Source organism: Lepisma saccharinum, chromosome 6 (assembly GCF_977018435.1).
Source record: "Lepisma saccharinum chromosome 6, izLepSacc3.1, whole genome shotgun sequence".
Taxonomy (NCBI): domain Eukaryota; kingdom Metazoa; phylum Arthropoda; class Insecta; order Zygentoma; family Lepismatidae; genus Lepisma; species Lepisma saccharinum.
The window spans coordinates 26908378-26928345 of record NC_139234.1 but is presented as its reverse complement, the minus strand read 5'-3'; the positions used below and the strand labels follow the sequence as shown (position 1 = coordinate 26928345).

General features: G+C 36.6%; 1 protein-coding gene across 2 annotated transcripts in view; it reads left to right on the top strand.

The window, feature by feature from the left end:
- Window positions 1-19727, top strand: part of LOC145988636 (short transient receptor potential channel 4-like) — a 72155-nt gene extending 52428 nt beyond the window's left edge. For both annotated transcript variants that reach the window (XM_083123676.1, XM_083123677.1), the window contains exons 10-14: window positions 52-252; window positions 3047-3266; window positions 11105-11296; window positions 12814-12915; window positions 19511-19727. In XM_083123676.1, the coding sequence (XP_082979802.1) occupies window positions 52-252; window positions 3047-3266; window positions 11105-11296; window positions 12814-12915; window positions 19511-19609 (814 nt within the window). In that variant the 3' untranslated portion in view covers window positions 19610-19727. The remainder of the gene's footprint in view (window positions 1-51; window positions 253-3046; window positions 3267-11104; window positions 11297-12813; window positions 12916-19510) is intronic.
- The last annotated feature ends 241 nt before the right edge of the window (window positions 19728-19968 follow it).

The window sequence follows — 19968 nt, the reverse complement described above, 5'->3', positions numbered from 1 at the left end:
AAATAAATTTCACATTTGAATGTAAATTCTTACTTGTTTGATTTTCTTCAGGTTCCAACTACATCATCGAATGGGTCCACTAATTATTTCGCTGAGCAGCATGATGTACAATATATTATTATTTCTGGTCGTTTTCCTTCTTATTATATTTGCCTTCACTATGGGTCTCAACTCTATTTACAAGTATTATGCTCAGAATGTTGTAAACCGCACAGATGGGTCGCAGATTATGCAACCTGCACAATTCACAACGTGAGTATTGTAGATATGTAAGAGTGCATTTCTAGTATTAAAGACATTTAATAGGAATGTACAAAGAAGGGAGGACATAATATATATTAATTTTAACAGGAAATTATGATAATATAAATATTCTATCTAATATGGTATTCAGAATTCTGAAATATATTAAAAACCACTACTAAATTCAAGTAAAAATCCAAGAAAAGTAGATTATTATAATGATAAAACTTTACATTTGACTTTGCTGTTAGTAATGCCCTATTTTGATTTATTTTCATTAGCCCTATTAAAAAAACACTATATTTTAATTATGGTCATGATTTGTAGGCATGTTCTACTAGTTTTTCTGGCATAATGAATTGTATGTTGATTATTTTGGTGATGTGCTGTTTCAAGATAAGTGCAAATGCTGTATTGCAATTGCTTTTTTACTCTTATATGTTACTGATGATTGTAATAATTATGCATATATTGTATCAGGTTTTGTGGTTCACAACACTAATTTTCAGTTTATTTATAATAATTGATTTTAAAATTATGGTTATATCAACACATAATTTGGAGACGAGCTCATTAACACTTAGAATGCTAATCATGTGTATATATGGAGTTCCCGAACTTCTCTAGTGTGCGGATCACGTATATATACGCAGTTGAATTCAAAATTTATTTCAACGGTCATTTTCCGTACATTTACGGAGTTAGCAATCCTGAGTAATGTTTGGACATCGCACTTCCTCATACTGCCACTAGATGGTGGGCAAATGCTCATAACGGTTCTGTTTGCATCTTTGTCTGATAGCGATATGCTTGCTTCTCTTTTCTAGAGTGCCGGTGATTAGGGGGGTGAAGGGGGGCAGTTCCCCTCCTAATTTTCGCCACTTTTGGCCCCGCACAATGCTAAATCTTATCTACAAAGGGAAATATACTGTCTTTGCCCCTCTAGTTTTGGCACCTTGCCCCCCCCCCCCCCCTTAGTTTTGGGACCCAATCGCTGCCACTGCATGTCATATGTCTTGTCAACTTTTTATTTTTAGTACATTTCATATCATTTATGATGAAACGTCCAAGGTAGCCATGTGGTTAAAATGTACCATATCATATATCAAAATAAAGAGGAAGAATCAAAATTTTCAACAGTGTATCATACATATATTTTACATTTTTAGTTTTTGAGATATGATTTTTTAAAGAGTAGTGAAAATGGTCAGCATTCTTGGGACAGCAAGCGACTTAGAGTTCAGCACTGTAAGTGTTAACAAAAACATAGCAGCTCCGGTAATCATACAATGTATATTCTGTCAAAAAAGTACCGGGAATTGTTAAATAAAACGCACAATTTTCATTTATTCATCACTATTTATTTTGTCGCCTTCAAAGTAGGCCCCATTTGATGCAACACACATATGCCAGCGCTTTTTCCAGTCTTGAAAATAGTTTTTATAGGCACTTTCCGGTATGGCCTTCAGCTCCTTCCACGAATTTTGCTTTATGGCTTCAATCGAGTCAAAACGGGTACCCCGGAGCGGCAATTTTAGTTTTGGAAACATAAACAAGTCACACGGGGCCAGATCTGGTGAATACGGTGGTTGTTCAATGGTATTTATTGTGTTTTTGGCCTTAAATTTGGTCAGAACTGTCGCTCTATGCGATGGCGCATTATCGTTGTGTAAAATCCACAAATTGATCTTCCACAAATATGGCCGTTTTTGATGGATTTTCTCACGCAAACGCTTCAATACGGCCAAATAGTATTCTTTATTGACCGTCTGCCCCTCTGGAACGAATTCATGATGCACCAAACCACGAATATCGAAGAAAACAATGAGCATCACCTTGACTATTGAGCGACTTTGACGTGTTTTTTTTCGGTTTCGGCTCGTCTTTTGTCCTCCATTCTGATGACTGTTGAGTTGTTTGCATGTCAAACTCGTAGACCCATGTCTCATCACCAGTTATCATGCATTCCATGAATGTGGGATCAGAATTGGCGCGATCCAGCATGTCTAAAGAGACCTGCTCACGGTACTGTTTTTGAAGAAAATTCAGCTCTTTTCGAGCAAGCCGTGCGGCGACGCGTCTCATGCCCAAAATATCCACCAAAATCGAATGAACAGACTCGTGAGAGATGTTAAGGTCAGTAGCTATCTCTCTTAAGCTGGAATGGCGATTATCGAGCACAATTTCCTTCACTTTTTCGATGTTTTCGTCGGTTAAGGAGGTCGAAGGTCATCCAGAATGAGGCATGTCTTCAACGATCTCTCGGCCCTCCTTGAACGCTTTGTACCAATTGTAAGCCCGTGTTTTTGATAAAACTGATTCACCATAAGTCTTTTCTAACATTTTTAGCGACTCAGCACACGAAATTCTGTTCGCAACACAAAATTTAAGGCAAACTTTTTGTTCAATAATTTCGTTCATTGTAAAAATCGTGATGCACTACTGAAGTGGACTGATTCAACCTTCTGCTGTAAACAAACTAGTTGACAGATCGTGCTGATGTTTGGCATAGTAATTAAGTACAGAGCTACCAACTTACGGGGAAAAAAATTTAAAAAATCATTTGCGCGGGGCCTTTTAAATTACAGATTCCCGGTACTTTTTTGACAGAAGGTATATTCTTGGAAAATTAATGACTTCAAAACAAATACAAACAAAATGATACCCCCTGTATCCGATTACTAAGGTCTCCATATTTTAATAAAAACACACATTTCCAAGATTATATTAATAAGAATGACTATAAGAATGCAAAGTAGATGCCACTATTCTACACATTTCTAATTTATGGCTTTTGTTACAGCTTTGGAGAAGCATTCAAAGCCCTTGTGTGGGCAGTGTTCGATGAGGGAAATCCAGAATATGCAGACATTGTTGTCAATAAAAATATTACAGACGTTAAATCCCATAATTTCACGCAGAGGTTTGGTATAAGTCTGTGGGGCATTTACCAATTCATAGCATCTATATTACTAGTGAATGTAATGATTGCTATGATGTCAGACACTTTTCAGAAAATTCAGGTAAGATTTTCTACACATTTTCCTATCATAAGACAAAACAACAACTAAAGGACTGTGCCAATTATGATACTCGAACAATGCAACAACTTAAAATTGCTTAAGTTAGTTTAAATGTTACAAACTTACAATATAGGGCAGATTAATAGATACTCTGCTGCTATCAGGTATCAAGGCATATCTGTTTATCAGTAAAATTATCTGTAATTATAAGGGGTGTCTCAGAAATATTTTTGTTTTGGAACCCGCCCTCTGGGGCAATTTGCATATTACGAAGAAATGAGATAGATCGCAAACGCTTGGCACCATTGTTAATATTTAGTTGCAATAGAGCGTTTTACGGGGCAGCAAAGGGCTTTTTGTGTTCGTGCGTTTTATAAAAAATAATGATTCTTATGTTGTTGTGAGTCGTTTGTACCGGCATCATTATAACCTGACAAGAACGAGAGACGTCCCAAGTGCAAATTTAATGATTTAATTAAATATTGGGTGAGAAAGTTTGAAAACACTGGAAGCACTATGACGAGTAAACCGCCGGGACGTCCAAGGTCAACAAGAGTCTGTTAGTGAAACCAATGCTATTCCTCCTGCAATGCTTCAGCGAGTGATCGAAAACTTTAGTTCAAGAATAATTGAATGTGAAAACGTGAACTGTCACCATTTGTCCAATAAATAAAAAAAATAATTAATGTTTAAGCTTTCTCTTGGTAATAAATTTATATTTATACAAAAAATTGAAGTATTTATTTTAATAGTTTTTAAAACGAAAATATTTCTGAGACACACTTTACTTATCCAATACACACAAATCATTTGCAATTTAGTGTAGAACAGTGGCGATTTCTCTGGGTGTGTAAGTCGTGTGTCAACGGCCAAAGGAAAATGAAATAAAGAAGAAAGTATCTGTACTTTTATAAATTACGATTTTGAGCGTTTTTCTTCAATGGACATTTCCACTCAATTTTTTTTACAACAATTTTAAAAACTACACCCTGGAAAAATGACCCATGCAAGTTCTCGCGTTTCTCTGCGTCCAGTTTAAGGCAGAAACGAGACTTCCAAAGTTGGGAGGCTAGCGTTGCGCTGAAAACACGCCGCCGCCATGTTACTACGTCACTCCTTAGGGAAAGCTCGTTTGTCGTCTGCTTCGAGCGTCCAGTTCCGGATGGGTAGCCCACGGTGAGCGAACACGTGCAGCAGTTTTACAAATCTGTACCGATTTAAATACTCGAAGAAGGAGCGATATGAGAAAGGAAAGCTATGCTTTGTAATGATCATTCTTCTATGAAATATCCGTGCTGCTCACGTGCAAGGTAAATGGAAGGGTTCAGTTGCGTGTGTGTTCTCAGGCCATGCGAAATATATTGCTTATAAAATTGGTTGCTGACCAGACACTCAAAAATATTTTTTAAACTTATATTTATCGATATTTACCGTAACCTATGTAGTGCAAAATAGGAATTTTCACATTCTTCACTTTATTTATAAAGCCTATTTAACTTTCTTTTCCATAAAGCAATTTCAGTTTGTGTTCCATTTCTGTTGCGCAAATTATGATAAAATATTTTTGTGCAGATAAGAGAAAATACACTGAGAAGATTACATTAGTTGCACAGTACACATCTATACTTAGTTTATGTATAATTATTACAAGGAAATAATGTGTATAACCATGGGCGTATTTAAGGGGGATTCAACGGGTCCAACCCCTCTTTTTTTGGTTCACTAAAATTACCAGTTTCCTTGTTCTATCCGCTTGTTCATGAAAAATTCCTTAAATTAGAGACGTATAGGACGGGATACGGATGGGAAGGAAATTTCGTAATTCCACACACCAGATGGGACTGCAGACCAATATCTGCAATTTCCTGATAGTTTCGGAATTTCTGCGATAAGAAACTACATTGAGACTGTCAAATCAGTTATTTCCCCCCCCTCGAATCATATTAAAGAAATTTGGTTCTTAAAAACGTAGTGACATAAGATGAACAGAAAAGTATCAATATTAATAAGTAGTGTGACTACATACACACAACTTTGTCGGGACCAGCACCCCCTTCCCCCCCCCCCTGCTCCCCAACAAGCTTCCGGCCAGCAGTGTCCTGGATTTTCACTTACGAAATAAAGCAACCCTAATCATACCAAAAGTTGATCCATCCCTCCCCCAGTGAACTATATATACGCCCATGTGTATAACAATATCCCATACTGAAATGGTACGATATAATTATTTTGAATTTTGTACTGCGAGAAAAGCCGCCTCATCTCGTTACCTCGCATTAATTGGTTGGTTCACAACTTCACCACTAAGGATCCTATCGAGACGAGACATGGCAGCCTTGGTCTCGTTCTCGTTGAGAGTTGAAAATGTCTGTCTCGTGTTTATTTGTAAATGTCTCATTGACAGTCTCGTCTCAATTTATAAACATCCGTCTCGGTTTGGGAGGGCAATTCTCGTTCTCGTCTCAAGTCTAGAAAAATATAGAATTAACAACGTATGCAAAGGCTTATCATTATAAATACAAAAAAAAAACTTTCATATATATAAATATATAATTTTTTGACTCCTCGTTTCGACGGTACAGCCCTCGAAAACTAAATATTATCCTGCTCATATATGCAAACCAAACTGCAGATTCAGAATTACCAGGAATGAACTGGCGTTGTAATTATTATACACAAAATTCATGCCTATCTGAGGAAGTCGCATGTTCCAGGTTTGACTCGACCTGGGCATGACTGTTTCCTTGTGAGTGACATTTCATTGAACTGGAAATTGTTACATGGGAGGATGTTTGCTTGAGACTTTGGGGACAGCTAGGGGGATACTTCTATTGTTGATGTTAGTGTTGATCAGGAGACGAGGCATGTTCCGTCTCGTCTCATAAAAGGAGATGGGACAAGTGAATGATTTCGAAATGAGATGGGACAGAAGAAAAAGTTCGTCTCTTATCATGGCAGGTTGGGTGATACTTAGATTGTGCAGTTGGTGGTAGTGTGTGTGTGTGTTGGGGGGGGGGGGGGTGTACTCCTGCACTCCGACTTCGAATACTGCTTGTAGTTATTCATCTTCATTGTAGCGATTAGCCAAAAGTGGGAAGAAATGTGAAGTTAGAGATGATACATAATAAATTAACCATGCGTTCTCATCGTTGCGGTTAAACAAAGTGAATGGAAAAGCGACGTAAAAGTAGGCTAAATACAAAAATTTGCAATATATATTAAATGAAGAAAACTGTCATTTACTGCAGGAAATTTAAAAACTCACCGTACCTTTTTATACCGTATCACCTCTTATATTGCAGAAATTGGCGTGTAAACCAGTGTGTTCTAAAAGCATTATCTTAAAATTTGTGAAGAAAATATTATGACGAAAATAATTGTAATTCCAGAAAAGGCATTCCTATAACATAAGTTCTTGCCAGTCAGAACTAACCTATGTATTCGCAATGAACAAGGCTGTTCACGTGTTCAGCCATTGACTGTTACAAGGTTTGCTTTGTCAGCCTAATGGGAAAACCCTCTACCGAGTGGCTGAATTATAGTAAATACTACTATACTGCTAGGGCATAATTCATCTCCAAGAAATGGAGCACAGATTTTTGCACTGGAAGTTGTAAGATTCTTGTTTTACACAGTAACAAGTGAATTTTCTGTCGCTTCCGCGGCTCAAGCTAAGTTGACGGGACGAGTAGAAGCCCCGCCTCCACGCATTTCTAAGTGATGACGTCAGAGGACCTCCTGTCTGTGGAGAGAACGTTTTCAAATCTGTGACGTAGGAGGTGAATTTCAGCGGTGTTTGAAGGCGTGTTTCTCGAGAACCGAAACAAATATCGCCGAGATATTTTGCACATCTCATGTTTGTGTCATTATCTGTAAAATGAATGGATTTAAAACGTTTTTCATGTCAAAGTGGAAATGTCCATTGTCAGTCACGAGCGCCCGGTAGTTTTCGAACGCGGAGCAGCGCGCAGTGGTTGTCAGGCAGGCAGATCGGTCCGTGACGTCAGGGCGTTGCGAGGAAATCCAACGTCTTACCACTGCCAAAACATAGGATGACCGCGCATGCACACCCTGCCACCCACCAGCATGGTTACCTTCTCAAGGCGTTGTATTTGTTCCCAACGCTTTGGCTTTCATTCGCCCCGCGTTCCGCGTTGTTTTGCTCGTGATTGTTGTGCATTATATTTTAAACGTGTGGTGTGAAGTGATGTGATTATTTTAAGATGGAGAATAGTGAAAGTGTTGTGCAAAAGTATTTAAATAATTCATTTTCTTCGCTTTCGTATTCAGAGAAGAAACAAGTGATTGACAATAGTCGACCATGTTCAAATCTCACGATATCAACATGTGTTAAAGGAAAAAGTTGTGCTGGAAAAGGTTTTGAGAGACATTTTCGAAAAGAACTCTATGAAATTTCAGACTGGCTTTGCGGGTGTGGTGTGGTGAATAAATTTTACTGTTGGACATGTTTATTATTCTACACTAAAAAAGGTGTTAGGAATTATCAAGGGTATGCGGATTTGAATCATCTCAATACTGCAGTGAAAAAACACAGCGAGTCTGAATTGCATCTTTATAATAAAGTTTCTTTAAATTTAGTAGTTTTGTTGCCACCCCTACTAGAATTGACGTTCTTTTGGATACTCAACGAAAAGCTGAAATAGAGCTACACAATGAAAAAGTAAAAGAGAACAGAGAAATATTAAAGAGGTTGATTAACGCCGTCTGCTATTTAGCAAAGCAAGAACTGCCATTCCATGCCATGATGAAAATGCAGCATCTCTAAATAAGGGCAATTACATGGAATTCCTCATTGCAAGTGCCGAGTTCGATCCCTCATTAAAATAACATTTATTAAATTCTACAGTTTTTCGCGGTACTTCGGCAGGAAATAAAAATGATTTAATAAATTCAGTTTCGGATGTTCTGAGAGATGAAATCTACAATGAAATTCAAAACACAGACTTTGTGGCTATCATGGTCGATGAAATATCAGACATTAGCAAAAAATCTCAGGTGTCAACAGTGTTACGTTTTTTCTCGGCTTCACAGAAAAAAAGGCATTGAAAGATTTATTGGATTTCATGACATGAGCGCCGATAAAACTGCAGGAGCTCTTTTTAGTCACGTGACTGAAATAATGGATAAATATAAGTGTGGGGATAAATTAATTGCCCAGACATACGATGGGCATTCTTTAATGAGTGGTCATTTGAATGGCCTTTAAAGTAAAGTTTTGGAAAATTATCCGAAAGCTTTTTATACGCATTGTTATGTTCATGTAATGTACTTGGTGCTGCAACAATCGTTAGAATGTAACAAAGAGCTTAAGGTGTTCTTTTGTGGTCTTAAATCAGTTAAATCTCATTCTCCAAAGAGGTTACACGAACTTTCTGCTTTCATGTCCAGAAATCTCCCGTCATTAGCTCCTACCAGATGAAATTTTACCTCTAGGCTAGTGTGGACAGTCAATGACAACAGAGAAGCACTGCTTATGTTTTTTGAACATGTTAGTGAAAGTGGAGACTTCGATCATTTGACTGCAATGACTCCAGAGGATTTTCTAGCTTCTTGAAGGACTTCGAAAATATATTTTTAAAAAAGGCTTTATCCAACTTGCTTGCCTTTTCAGACGTATTATTCAGTATATTGCAGTCTAAAAATGTTGATATTTTGTATTGCAGTAATAAATATAAAATAACTGAATTTCAACAACAGCTGAAAAAGGAAAGTGAGAATTTCGAAACAGTATGGAATTCTATAACTGGTGCAGTAGAAGAGGAAGAGATTGTTGAAATGAAAAGGAGGCGACTGAACAACGAACCACAGGAAGATCACTGCCGGAGGCTTTCCTTCGAAATCATTGATAATATCAGCAACCAGATAACAATTAGATTCGCATCAATTGAAAAATTGCAATATTTTGATTTACTAAATCCCACAAAACTTGAATAAAACTTGAATAAATGAGAAAACTTTCCTCACCATCTCGTACATAAATTGTAGGACATTTATGGCAGTGTGTTTAATTTAACCAAACTGCAGAAGAATGAACTTTATGTTTGGTATGCTTCTACTGAAAGATCAGAGAAAACACCAATTGAGATTGTAAATTATCACGAATCTAGTGGGTGGGTTTACGGAAATATATAAATTAGCAGTGTTGATCGCAACAGTTACTTCCATGACATCATCTGTCGAGAGATCGTTCTCATCACTGAAGAGGATCCACACATTCTGCCGATCTACTCAATCTCAGAACCGGATGACGAATTTAAGTCTTATCTCCATCCAGAAAGAATTACTTTCTAAGCTGCGAGAAGGGGATAAATCCAAATTTTATGAGGCGGTGATCAGCGCATTTCTCTCTAAAGAAAGAAGAATAGACTGGAATTCAAGTAACTAAATAATGAGCAGTTGATTTTTCAAATTTTACTTTTTGGAAGGATAAATGAAGGGTAAGGGGAAAAACCGGGAATGTGCATTTTAGCGATTTTTCAATGGACGGGTCATTCTTATGTCCACGGTGTTTTTATGGGTGATAGGTAGGAGTTCCACCAACCCCTCTGGTTGCAAACTCGTGCTTTAAAAATTAATTGTATGGCGAAGTATTGAACATATTAATTTTCTCCTTACCCTTCAAATATATTAATACTTTAAATGAAGTATTTACTTCATTTAAAATAATTTATGTAGGTTAATGTTTTTCTAAATATTTATAAATTTACACCAAAAAGGTACGGAGAAAATTTGTAATATTGGTTCACAGAAATGAGAGGGGGAGGGGTTAACATTCCTTCTTTGCCAACGCCTTAAGTACAGGGTCAGGAGACGCCACTGGTGTAGAATACTGCAATTTGGTAGTTATTTTCGTGAATACTAACACATGATTTCTTTGTAAAGTAAATGTCTAAATATTTTGTTTCTTTTTCAAAGGCAAAACTGTTGCCTGGTTAATTAAGCATCCATGCTGTTTGTGGAACATTTACAATTTTAAAACAGTAATTTAACTCTATGTGCAAACATTTTGGATCAGTTCATTTTTCATAAGCAGGTAAAACATGGTATCAGCAAAATTGCTGTTCAATATTTTTTTAAAAAAGGTGCAAAATTTGATCATTTTGTTATTGACTTTAGGAATTTTTTAGATTAATTCATACACATATACAATTGCATAAAATCGTTCTTACTTTCACAAATGTGACACTTTTTTGGTCTCTCTTTATTGCTATTATTTATGAAAAATTGAAGCTTGCATTTCAAATAATTCTACAAGTCATTTTAATTAATAATTTTAAGCCCATTTTGTTTACCCTAGATTTTGGGTTGATTTGGATTAATTCCATATGAATCAGTAATGTGTCCAATTTGTTGGACTTAAAGGTCGTACAAAATGACCTACAAAGGTTAAGCCTTTGATTCCTTCCTATCTCTGACATCATCAATTTCCGAACCCTGGTTAAATTGCAAAATAAAAGTAAGGAAATCTTTTTAATAAATGCGGGTTGTTTTAATGTTATTTGTTGCGTTTGCCTACAAAAAATGTAGAAGTGCATTTTGTCTTTATTCTTTTGTAGACATTAAGATTTTTCTTTTGAAATTCACTTTGGCAACTAAGTTTCCAGTCTTCGAACTTTCAAAACTGGTGATAAGTTTACTGTAAGTCAAGTTACTGGTAAAGGGAAATGTTAACTGCTTGGATTTTGTTTGCTAGATAGGTGTAGTGTTTCATTCTCATGCCTTCTACTCAGTTTACACATTTGCTTTGTTCATGTATTTGAGGCACATATTGCTAAGCATCTGGTGCTGAACATGATTAACTATTTTCAAATTTTTAGGATCAAGCGGATTGTCAATGGAAGTTTGCAAGAACCAAGATATGGATACATTACTTTGAACCTCACAACACAGTTCCAACGCCATTTAATTTAATACCATCTGCTTCTGCAATTCAGCGATTCTTTAGACATTTGTTTCATCAACTCTATCTGAGGATAAATTCTGTTAGTGCTTCTGCGTGTTCATCAGTGGTAAGGAGTAATCAATTGTATTTCTTGTACAAGTGAGAGTCAAATGCAAACCTTAATTTGTTTTCGTTTCTTGTCTAGTAGATTTCTTTGTCTAGGGATGTGCAAGTTTGCTGCATTTTAGCACAGATCTATTGCTGATCTACATATATTTTCACTTTGAGTTAGTGTATGTATACCTTAAGAAGAATAAGTCCTTGGGGTCCACGTGCAGTCACTTATGAGCCACTGCGAAGGCCTTTCCACCCATCTGCCTGTGAACTGAGGTCATTATCGAACTTTCTCCGCCATTAGTAAAATTGTTGGTGTGGTAAGCATGCACGGAGATATTGAATTTTCATTTGCCCAGAAATTTCTGCAAGTTTTAGGCTGACAGAGGGCAAGAAACCAATCCTCTTCACTGGTGCAAGTGTGTAGAGGAGGTGCCATCTTTAAAATGACATTCTGAAGCCCACTCGATTAGACTTGCAGCCTTGAGGTTGTTTTGCAAATAACAGTTGATACCTCATGTAAATTTGAGCTGTATACAGTGTGCCCTACAATTTGTTACTGGACTTTTAAGGTTTTAATTTGACTATCCTAGTATATTATTTACTTTACGTTGCTGTTCGTCACTTTTGGCTCGTCACAAATAAGGATGAATCATATGAAATTAATAAAGGGAAAGTTACAAATCAACACCCATGCCTAGGTCAGTACTTGAATGTGAAATCTATGATGGCAAGATGAAAGAAAGGAGGGCCACAGTAGCTAACCCAAAAAAAGGAAATACTCAACAGACACTGCAAATGTTTAAATTTTCATGGGCATATAGGCCATGTCTTCAGACATATGTAGAAGATGGCAGAAACGGAAACTAAATGGTTAGATCCCCGGCCTTTGGTGTGAGTAGTCTTGGGTGCAATGCCCAAAATTTAGGCGCTGACCAAGCATCTAAAGGACCATTGGGAGCTACTTGTAAGCAATAGCAGTGGACTCTCAAAAGACAGAAAATAGTGGCAATGGGACTCAAAGCACCGACTATCTGTCACCCATTGGAATGAATCAATGAAAGATAAGTCACCCAATGGAAAACACTTGGCATGCCTTGAGCCTCAAAGGGCCATTTCCTCTTGCAGAGCTTTGTTTTTAGTTTTAGTAATCTATTTTTTTTTATTCGATTGAAAAATACTGCAGCTAGATTCTAAAAAAAAAAATCTCTTGAAATTCAAAACATATTCATTTTTATTTATTCCTAATGGAAAACTACTGCAGCTGGATTAAAAAAGAAAAAACAAAGGAGAGAAACTAGCCATGTTTAGTAACACACTGACATGTGACATGGACAAACTGCCATTTCATTTATTGCTCCAATTTTGCTGCAGGCTACCTATCCATCCAAGTGATTATATAGTCCATGTCACCATACACACACATTAATTGAAACTGTAAGCATGCCATTTTCCAGTAGGAACAAACCGAAATAGATCTTTTACCATATAACCTGGCTTTACATATGACAATGTATATTTAATTTATAGGATTGCTGCAGCTGTTTGAAAGATCACCACCAGGAAGACAAAGATGCTGTGCAGCAGGAATATCAAGAGCTCATGCAGGATGTAATTAAAAGATATATGCAGGTAATGTAAAGATCTGTGCTTTGTAATTTACTGGAAATTTATGTGGAAACTGCAGCTTAAAATGGGATCAGATCTGGGTCTTTGATATTCTGGACTAATGCTCTATCATTGAGTTGCTTCCAAGGGGGTGTGAAAGGGTGCTTGCTTCTTGAAACCTACATTAACCCTTTAAAGCCTGATTTTTTTTTCTTTTGAATTTTAATTTTTTCTATATTACCATGTTAGTTAGGCATGTTTAGAAGACTTTTGACATTATTTTGGCAAATTCTATTTTTCAATTTCGAATAGGAAGGTGGTACATTAATGTACCGCTAGGCTCCTGAACTGTCATATTTTTGTTGTCTTATTTACAATGATAATTTCATAAAATGTTATAACTAAATTTTATGTGTTCCTTTAGATAAACATTAATAGGGTTTTATGTTTTGGTCGGGGATTGAGTTTAATGTTAATTATATTGTATTTTTATGTAATTATATATATATATATATATATATATATATTATTTTCAGAATGCTAAGGCATAGAAAATGGAGAAAGATGAATATTGTCTAATTATATGTCATTAGTAAATAATATACTATATTGAAGTTCAAAAAAACAAGTTGTTACAATTAGTAATATAATAATGAAACTAAAGAAATACACAAAATGTGAACATACAAGAAATCATTGCCTATGAAATGGCTTGAAACAAAGCAAACAAAGTCCAATTTTACACTTGCTGCACTCAGTTTGTACTCGTTTCTTGCATTTTTCTCCTTGGCATCTTCTTCTGGCACTGTCTGTTTGCTGGATGAGGTGGTCCAATCGGTCATATCGAATGTCATCGGAGATCTGGCTGTTTGTTGCACTGAATCTTGACATTCCAAGGGGACGTCCAGGTCCTCTAGGAACAGTTCTGTATCTTGAAAGGTACGTCTGAACTATATGTCTTCTAAACTCAAGCTGTGTTATACTTGATCCACTTGCTCTAGAGAGGACCCATCCATTGTGAACAGCTGCATCTATAAACCAGGTAAAAATGCACCAATACCATTTCTTCCCTCAAATTCCTATCCTATAATTTCCAAGATCTTGATCCATCCGATCGACACCTCCCATATTCTTGTTATATTTGAGAATGAGGTGTGGTTGGGATATTTGTATATGCTTTTTCTCGGTTCTAGAATACCTTTCTGCTTTTGCTACAGGATCCACACCATAGCCAGTAGAAGCAACAGTGACCACAGAGTTATCCATCCACCGAACAAAGATAATTTCTTCTTCCTCGCATAACATCATATCGAAAGATCCTCTCTTCCTCTTTTTCATTTCACGAACACTTACTAACGTACAGTTTTTAGGAACTCGAACTTCGCGAACAGTTCCTGTGGCTGTATACCCATTTTGTTTCAAGTATGCAAGCAGATTCACGCTGGTGAACAAATTATCAAAATACAATTCATACGGCAGGGTTTTGAATCGATCTGGGATCCGGTCTAGCATTCTCACCAAGGGTGCAGATGATTTCCCAAACATTGCTGCATCATGTGGACTGAGGTTCGGTATATTTGTTTGAAATATTTCAGAATTGACCAGGTACCCTTTAGTGTTGCACAGACACCATGCCTTGTACCCAAACCTAATGGGTTTGCCTCGGATATACTGTTTGCAACTATGCTTGCCATAATATTCAATCATAGACTCATCGTAGCAGAGCTCAATATCGCCTTGAAAATGTTCTAGGAATTTTTCGTTTAGTAGATTCATCAAGGGCCTTAGTTTGAAAAGCTTGTCTTGTTGAGGGAGAAGAGTATTATCTGCACAGTGCAAATAACGCATAATTTGAAAAAAAGTATCCCTTCTCATTGCATTGCGTACAAGTTCATTACGAATATCTTCAGCATTTTCCCAATAGTGTCTTTTACTAGGCACATGATTGTAGCCACTCAACAACAAAATAGCAATAAAGCATCTAATTTCTTCCGCTGTAACATGAAATTCGTTATTGTTTTTCTGTCTGCTGTATTTTATAGACTCGCAGACTAGAAGTTCAATAACATCATCGGACAAGAAATATTCAGCAAGCTCCACAGGACTCTTGTTACCATAGTGGGAATAATTTGGGGTTGGTTTTATTGTAACGGATTGTTGAATGTCTTTCCTTTTCCATGTTAGTATTTTGGTGTCAACAGGAGTGAATTCATTTTCTCTAAATTTGGCTGTAAGCGACAAATTTGTCTCAGTTCTTCTTCGTTTAGACTCAGATGGGTCATTGTCAGAACTAGGCACTTCTTCAGTGGTAGTACCATCTGCAGCACCATTCTTACCTTGGTCTTCTCTGTCATCCCCTGCACCTATTCTTCTGCCATCCCTCAACAAAGCTTCTCCTTGTCCGGCGAGTTGATCCTTAGAAATGTTGTCTAACGTTCCACCTGTGTCTTCCTCTGCAGAATCAGCACCAGACAGGTCACCTTCATCTGGGGGTTCTATATAGAGCTTGTCTAATTCCAGGTCATTTTCTTCTAATAAAGTGGCTATTTCAGCTACTGTCAACCTGAAATAAACAATACATAAAACATAAATCAACTAAAATAAAATGCAGGTGCTAAAGACACTAATGCACATATGCAAATTGCTGAACCTACAAACTTACTTATATAGCAAAACAAGTAGAACTGAGACAAACACACGTTGCAATTTATCTATTACAAAATGGAAAATATCCATATTTTGGTTCACATCCCAAAATCAATGAATAAGAAACATGTAATGATGTTTGTGTTCGTGTTTTTTTTCTTTAATGTAACTTGATAAGACCATAACCAAAACTCACTAACTCATTGAAGTGAAATAAATCATATTTCACATTTACATTACAAACAATACAATCCGCGATAGTGGGAAAGCCTAGCGGTGCAGAAATGTACCAGCGGATTTTCAGTTGTAGTTCATTAACAAAGAAAAATTTAATTAGATAATAAGTGGAATTTAGGCTTTCTCCAGACTGTTCATGAACTATTTAAACACTTCAATTAGTAATACTACTAGTAAATATGAAGAAATTAAGAATAAATTATCTTACCTCTTACCAAAATCCATGTTTTTAGGAGCTCAAAGTTTTGCAGCTTCACACTACGCAAAACAGAAAACACAAATCAGTGGTACCAGCTGGAAGAAAAAGATTTATGTAATAATAAGCACTGGATGTTGAATAAAAACAGCAACAACTACCTAATATTAATTTAAAACTATATATATAACTTCAAATGTATTGGTACATTATTGTACCACTAGGCTTTAAAGGGTTAAACCTAATAAAATGTTATATTACGTTATGCTATTAAAACAATGTCATCACTTTGAGCGTAGAATGTTAGGTATAGTATGTTAGGTTATTGCATATAACAGGTAATCCTGAAAGTCCTGAAAGAGAAAGTGAGTTGTTCCCATGTTTTCTTAACATTTTTGCCATTGTTGATACGAAAGTTTTATTTTCTTCTTCCTAAATTCTCAAAATCGCACTGCAACAAAAATCATCTGGTTGTGCGCACAAAATTATATAACGCTAGTTCTATCAAGACTTTTTTTTTCTTTGTTAATGCATTCTGCAGGCACCCTTGCATGCATGATTGATGTTTTCTATATTTTCAACATCACACCCCCTAAATTTCATTCTGCACCCTGCTGCCAACATTACTCTCTTCAAACTACCACGTCTTATAACTTAATGTAAGTTGACTCCTTTGGGAAAAATGTCTTTGGAAAGGGTCATAAAATGTGAAAAATATTTTTTTTTAATGAAACTGACCGTCTGACATAAGTTGACCTAAAATTATACTTGAAATAATTGAAGTTATGTAATTAAAGAATTGTAGCTCTATACTATTAAAAAACAATTAATTTTAAGACAGACATGAGCAATTTCTTCAGTTTTTGTTACTGTCTTGTTTCATCATCTGTATTTTGGTTATACACTATTAGTGTATAATATATTAAGTATGAACATGACACTTTTTATGTATGTAGTACAAAATGCTAGTATGCATGGCTATTGTAAGGTAAAGTTAAAGTTCCCTGTGCATATAGCACTATGCCGTGAAGGCACATTTAGGGGATATGAGGGTAGGGTCCCCACACATTCTCGATCTCTGCCATTTTGGAGGTGTGATTAGCACCATGCTCTGGCTGCCTTGACACCCCAGGGTTGCCCCAGGTACCCATTGGTTTGAGATTGAGTGAGCCCCAGAACTGCTTTATGTGGGGACATAAATTCCAACCTTTGATCACCCACCTTGAGAATCGAAACCAGGTCTCCCATGCAGCAGTCAGTGCATAGCTTTTGTATTTAGGTTAATTTGTCACTTTTCTGCCACTCTTGTCTAATTGCAAAGATGAGGATGAGTGATGATATGATGTAATTGATGAGGGACACTCACAAAGAACCCAAGCAGGGACTAAAAAACATAGGAACTTTGGCAGCGAGAATACACATAGTTATAAAATATATATTACACAGAGGCTAATCGGGACTACAGTTAAACTTTGGATATGTCTATAGCAACTAAAAAACAGAAGGGATCACTTTATTGCAATGTGCATTATCATGTACTTGCTTTCATGTTGTTTTTTTTTATTGATTGATTTAGTTTATTTTACTTCGCATTTTGTGCCTCTTGACTAATTTGCGAAGATGGGGATGAGTGATGAAATGATGAATGGACATTCACAAACAACCAAGCCCGAGCGGGATTCGAACCCGGGACCCTTGGCGCACTTATTTTTATTATTATTATTACTAGGGCCCGGATTCTCAGGTTTTAACCTATTTTATTCCTTTATTCCTATAGGTCCTAAAAACGGCTAAAAGGAGTTAAGATCCTAATAAAAGGCTAAATTGTGTCAAAAACAATTAAGTTGTGACAAAAAATGAGTTGACAACCTACAAAAACAATATCACAAGAAAGCAGAAAACATTGATTCAACCATTTATTTCTTCAACTGCGACAAGTTCTACGGTGGATATTTTTAATATGCGGTTGTTTCTATGAGGCATTTGAATCAACAAACGTGCCATTGAATGTGTTGAAGAACAAGGTTTTACACAGTTTCCTTGGAGATATTAGTGGTCTCAAAATTCCAGATGAGTCTACCTTACGGATTGGATTGATTTGTTGTTTTAAGTCCACTTTATGCACACTAAGGCTAATCGGGACTGGATCTACAGTTTAAAGTGGGATCCGAACCACTATGTGCCTCCACCGGGAATCAAACCTGGGTCTACCTTACGGAAGAACTATTTGAAGCCCCTCTATGAGAAGACACTAGATACCACAAGAGCCAACATAGGTGACCATTACATGTGGCTTTGTGTTGACGAGACCACGGATAGCTGCGGCCATTACATTGCCAATGTTGTCATCGGGAAGCTCGATTCTGTCGAAACTGGAAAACCGCATCTATCCTATGCAAAGAACTAGAGAAAACAAATCACAGCACTATAGCTTGTGTTGTTAGAGAAGCCCTGCATATCTTGTGGCCTACAGAGAATCAAGATGAAAAGTTTCTTCTCCTGCTTAGTGATTGTGCCACCTATATGATTAAAGCAGGAGAGGTTCTGTCAAATTTTTATGTCAATATGATCCAACTAATGTGCCTAGCCCATGGTTTACATCGGTATGCAGAAGAAATAAGAAACAATTTTCCAGGAGTTATTGATATTGTTTCTTCTGTCAAGAAAGTTTTCCTGAAATCACCAAGTCGCATTCAGACATTCAAACAGTTGCTACCAGAAATACCTCTTCCTCCAGAGCCAAACATCACTCGCTGGGGAACTTGGTTGTCAGCTGCACTCTGCTACACTGAACATTATCAGGAAATAAAGTGTTGTGGATAAATTTGACAGCAACGAAGCTGCTTGCATCTCGACGGCGAAGAATGCTCTACATAATAGCAAAAATATTGCTTCTCTTGCATTCATAAAATCCAACTTCGCTGACTTTCCTGCTACCATTGAACATCTGTAAGGTGCATCACTTCCAATAAACGAAGCAATCGAACATCATTGAAACACTTTCAAAGAAGGAAGTAGCAGTGGTATTGGGCAGTGTACTCTCTTCAAAGCTCTCTGAAGTCCTGGAACGAAATTCTGGATATGTGAAGATGAAGGACATATCTGCAGCTCTCCAAGGAGAGCAAATAAATGGAGAATTACCATGGGGACCTAAAGAACTTGCATCCATGAAGTATGCACCAATCACTTCATGTTGTGTGGAACGAACCTTCTCTCAATACACAAATGTGTTGAGGGACAATAGAAAATCTTTCACAACAGATAATGTGGGATTGTACATGGTTGTTCATTGCAACACTTCATCTTAAAAAAGTGACAATTTCGTTTACGCTAACCTTTAACTTGGTTATTACTATTAACATGAAAATTATAGCTGCTGAAGGAGGGTGTAATTTGAAAACAAGGTATGAGCCTCTTATGATTTTTCCTTCCACTCACAAGACAACTTATTTTTGGACTAAACCTTGCACATATTTGTTATATTACAATAAAGGCACAAGGCAATAGCTATAAATTAACTTTTTCTTTTTCTGTTCATAGGTTCAATCACAAACGAAGGAGAAAACTGCTGCTAAATTCTCCATTCCAAATGGCAAGGGACGAGAGAGTGTTGAAGTTGGTCAGAACGTAGCATGGTGAAAAATGATTGCAACAATTATATTAATAATCTACACAACCTTGAGTTACTTTGGATTTCACAAGTATATTTGTCAAGTTGTCACAAAAAAATGTTGATGTTTATTTTATATATATAATAAACCTAATATTTTTATACCTAGAAGTCTTAATTTAATGTAACACCTTGAAGAAAAATCAAACCCAGGTGAATTGATGAAAGTGCACTTGAAGACAAAAAGTGTCAGAAAACAGTAGTGGTGTATGTACGATTTTATTTTAGGGAGAGTCTAAGACGCATTGATTAGTGTGTACAGTTCATGCAGCTCACAACTGTACTGTATTTATACATGGTTAATAATAAAGTGCTGCAACATGTACAG